The 4236-nt window shown below is 46.0% G+C and overlaps 1 protein-coding gene across 2 annotated transcripts; it reads right to left on the bottom strand.

Moving 5' to 3' along the window:
• Positions 1-723: 723 nt before the first annotated feature.
• LOC127764393 (trimethyltridecatetraene synthase-like) lies at positions 724-3569 on the bottom strand. 2 transcript variants are annotated; one of them, XM_052289274.1, is made up of 3 exons: positions 2837-3569; positions 2341-2655; positions 724-1431 (listed from the first exon to the last, which is right to left on the bottom strand). In XM_052289274.1, exons 1-3 carry the CDS (start codon positions 3467-3469, stop codon positions 757-759), a joined length of 1623 nt encoding a protein of 540 aa, XP_052145234.1. In that variant the 5' UTR covers positions 3470-3569; the 3' UTR covers positions 724-756. The 2 variants fall into 2 exon arrangements, with proteins under 2 accessions (XP_052145234.1, XP_052145233.1); XM_052289273.1 differs by having other exon boundaries at positions 2341-2626.
• Between the last annotated feature and the right edge of the window lie 667 nt (positions 3570-4236).

Genomic DNA, 4236 nt, shown 5'->3' with positions numbered 1-4236 from the left:
ACTATGTATAGATCTAATGTTGCAATGAATTAAAATATTCTTTTGCAACAAATCACCCACATATTTTGGAAACTCTCTATTAAGAGAATTCGTTTCATTTTTTGTTCCACCAAAAATGTATCACTTAGTGTACTTATAATATTTCACTATGTCCGGATCAAATGTTGCAGTGAACTGGAACATTCTTTCGCTATTTGCTGAAACATTGTTTTTATATAAGGTGAAACAACGTCCGATTTAAACGATTAAAACATTTTCGATCTACTTAGGCTGTGTTTAGTTCACACCAAAATTGGAAGTTTGGTTGAAATTGGAACGATGTGATGGAAAAATTAGAAGTTTGTGTGTGTAGGAAGTTTTGATGTGATGGAAAAGTTGAAAGTTTGAAAAGAAACTTTGGAACTAAACACGACTTTTGTGAAACAATTCCAATATACGTGGTGAAAAATCGTGCAACATTTAAAAATAATTCTATAATAAGCTAAAAATTTTTTCATCGGAATATATGCATGTGTGGTCTTGTTTTAAGGATTTAACTGCAAAGAATTTAATGGTGTAATCGGATTATGATTTGGATAAATAATTTAAGATAAATAATTTTAAGTGATTTTGCACGTATGCCTCATGCTGATCTCAGCGTCCGATTTCTTCCTCCTCCATCAGTCATCCGACGCATAGGCTCCTCCAAAATATAACTATGAACTCAGAGAGAGAGAGAGCATATACGAGCATATATACTGCCATATCATCATCAAATTATTCATCATAGAGGTGAGCCGGGAGCTTGGGCTCGGGAATGGCCTTGAGCTGGACCAACCGGGAGACGGAAATCCCGAACTTCTCCTCCATGCTCAGCTCCTCCGCCGCCGCCACGCCGCCGGGGAGCCTCCACGCGAAGCCGTGCAGCAGGTTCGCCAGCGTCAGCTGCACCATCCTCAGCCCCAGCCCCATCCCCGGGCACATCCGCCGCCCCGACCCGAACGGCAGCAGCTCGAAGTCCTGCCCCTTCACGTCCACGCCACCGTGCTCCCCGCCGGCGAACCGCTCCGGCCGGAACTCCTCCGCCGCGTCCCCCCACACCGCCGGGTCGCGCCCGATGGCCCACACGTTCACCAGCACGCGGGTGCCTGCCGGGATGTCGTAGCTAGCGGCGGCGCCGCCGTCGCCGGCGCCGGAGACGGAGTAGGCGTCCTCGCGGGAGACGCGCGGGACGAGGAGCGGCACGACGGGGTGCAGGCGCATGCTCTCCTTGACGACGGCGTCGAGGTAGGGGAGGTTGGGGATGTCGTCCTCGGCGACGAGGCGGCGGCGGCCGACCACGCGGTCCAGCTCGTCGGTGGCCTTGGCGAGGACGGACGGATTCCTCAGGACCTCCGACATGGCCCACTCCACCGACACCGATGTTGTGTCCGTGCTGCCCGTGATCAGCTCCTGCATATAATTAAGCCACATCATCATTTGGATATCACAAGAATCCATGTACTATCATTTATAGTAGTACAACATGACAAATACCATCATGCAATCCACATTGACATACAAATACGTACATGATTTTATTCTGCTTCAAAAAGAACGGAGTAGCTGAGATTCGTGCATGTGACAAGAGAAACAAAAAAACCACTTACACGCATCAAGATTCGAATCCGTGATCTTTAACTTGTAGGCACCCATCCCTATCAGTGAGCTGGAGTAACTTGTTTTTATAGTCACATATAATTTGCATCTAAATTATATTTATAATTATATGCTAGTTATAATGTAATTACACTATAATTGTATTATAGTTACATACGAAAGATTTTAGGGGGATTTTTAGTCCCATGTTAGTTAGGCAGTACCAAAAATAGAATATATGAGTTATAAATTGGTTTTTTTACTGTGATTTTCAAATTCTTTTCTACGAGCTGTCCAAAACATTTTTCTCACGCGGAGTATTCACTAGTTTTGCTAATGGTCGATGTAAGTATGTTCAGATGCTTACAATGCTTTTACTAGCTAGCACGTACTCAATATGTCTAACAATATAAGAACATTAGGAGTTTGAAATTTTTATTCAAGATGCATGCTTACGAAACTTTTACTAGCACGTACTCCCATCTTAATCAACCATAACCTCCCCTAATTTAATTTCTCCATCATCTTCCTATCTCAACCAACCACGCAACCATTTCTAACCACAATCTTAATATCTTTTTTTTAAAAAAAAAGAACAGCGTATGCTTTATTCTCTTGGATGAATTGAAACAGTATGTTGTAGCATAGACTTCCTCTGTTTTTGATATATAAAAGTATATATAAAACGTCAAGTATATTTAATAATGAAACAAGTTATTATACCAGAATGAATGCTTTGACGCCATCCCGCTGGATGGGAACCTTAAGGCTGGGATCGTCGGCGAACTGCAGCAGCAGGTCGACCATGTCCCTGGCGGCGAACCCGTCGCCCTCTCGCCGCCGCCGCTCGACGTGCTCGTCCAGGATGTGCTCCAGGAACCGGTCGAACATGCTGCCCAGCCTCTTCATCCTCCCGATGTACCCCTGCGGGTCCAGCCACCCCAGCCACGGGACCATGTCGCCGATGTTGAACACGCCGTTGAGGAAGAAGATCTCCTCGATCATCCACCTGAACCAACCAGTGTTTTGAATAACGGGCTAAAATATTTAGCAGTTAGTCTTCTCAAACAGTTATAGCAGCAGCAATACCGACCAGGCTAAATAGAGCTATATATAGTGGCTAAGTTATAAATGAGAGCAAATTAATAGCTAGAGCTCTTCTCAAACTTATTATAGCCAAAGATAACGGCAGCTATAGCTGGAGATTTAAAACCCTAACCTGAACTCCTCCGCCGTCGTTGGCGACGAACCCTCCCCCTCCTCGACGATGTACTTCTTCCCGAACACCATGCGCGAGATGACGTTGAGCGTCACCATGAGCATGTGCTCCTTGAGCACCACGGCGGTGCCGGCGCCCGCGCGGCGGCGCAGGCCGCGCAGCATGGAGCGCACCTCCTCGGCGCGGACGTGCTCCGTCGACGCCAGCCTCCGCGCGCTGAGGAGCTCCGTGACCCACAGCCGGCGGGCCTGGCGCCAGTACTCGCCGTAGTGCGACCACAGCACGCCGGCGTAGTTGTACACGGTGTACCTGCCGGCGGCCGTCCTCGGCCGGTCCAGGAACGCCAGGTCGTTGGCCCTCAGGAAGTACCTGGCCATGTCCACCGACGAGCCCACGACGACGGGGAAGGAGCCGAACCGGAGGGACATGAGCGGGCCGTACCGCCGGGAGAGGTCGCGGATGGAGCGGTGCGGGAGGGCGCCGATCAGGTTCAGGTTGCCGATCACCGGCCATGGGCGAGGCCCCGGCGGGATGTTGTACTTGCGCCGCGCTCCCTGTCGCCGCCGGAGGAAGGCGGCGACAAAGAGCAAGGTGGCCAGCACGAGCACGAGGAAGGACGAGGACGACGGCCATGGCGACGGTACTAGTTCCTGTACCTCCATTGGAACTTGAGCGATATGGTGTGTGTGTGGCTGTGTGCTCAAGATTGGAGATGAGTGTCCGAGTGTGTGTGTGAAGCCAAAAAGAGTGTGTATAACATATCTACCCACTCCTAATTTTTTTAATAGATTACGCTGTTGTTCTTTGGACATATGTTTAAATGTTTTATTTCATTTAAATATGAAAAAGTGTTACTCTAATGTTTTAAGTCCAAATAAAATAAATTATATTACCTCCATCTAAAATGTAAGATATTGGTGTATATTTAAGCCGACCAGTGCTCCTCCGTTTTATATTATAAAGGGGATTAGTATTTCCTAAATCAAACTTATGTAATTCTAATCAAGTTTGTATGAAAACGTAACAACATTTTTAATATAAAACAAATACACTATAAAATATTCTCAAAATTAGATTTAGTGATACTATTTTGGTGTTATAGATATTGCTATATTTCTATATAAATATATTAAACTTAAAAAATAGACTTAAAAAAATAAAGATATCTTATAATATGAAATGGAGTGGAGAAAGTATTACAAACCAGAGAGTATGTAGTACCGGTAGGTCCGATGTCCAATCCACTACCAAGAAAAAAATGGAAGTGTCGATCCACTGCCACAAACTATTTTGAGAAGGATGGGGGCATGTTATAATGAATGTGGGAAATGTTATAATGACTTATATTGTGAAATGGAAAAAGTAACAAAGAGGCGGTCAAATAGCGAGATATATGAGCC

The sequence above is a fragment of the Oryza glaberrima genome, chromosome 2 (assembly GCF_000147395.1).
Source record: "Oryza glaberrima chromosome 2, OglaRS2, whole genome shotgun sequence".
Lineage (NCBI taxonomy): Eukaryota > Viridiplantae > Streptophyta > Magnoliopsida > Poales > Poaceae > Oryza > Oryza glaberrima.
The sequence above is the reverse complement of the archived record's forward strand: the minus strand, read 5'-3'. Positions and strand labels throughout refer to the sequence as shown.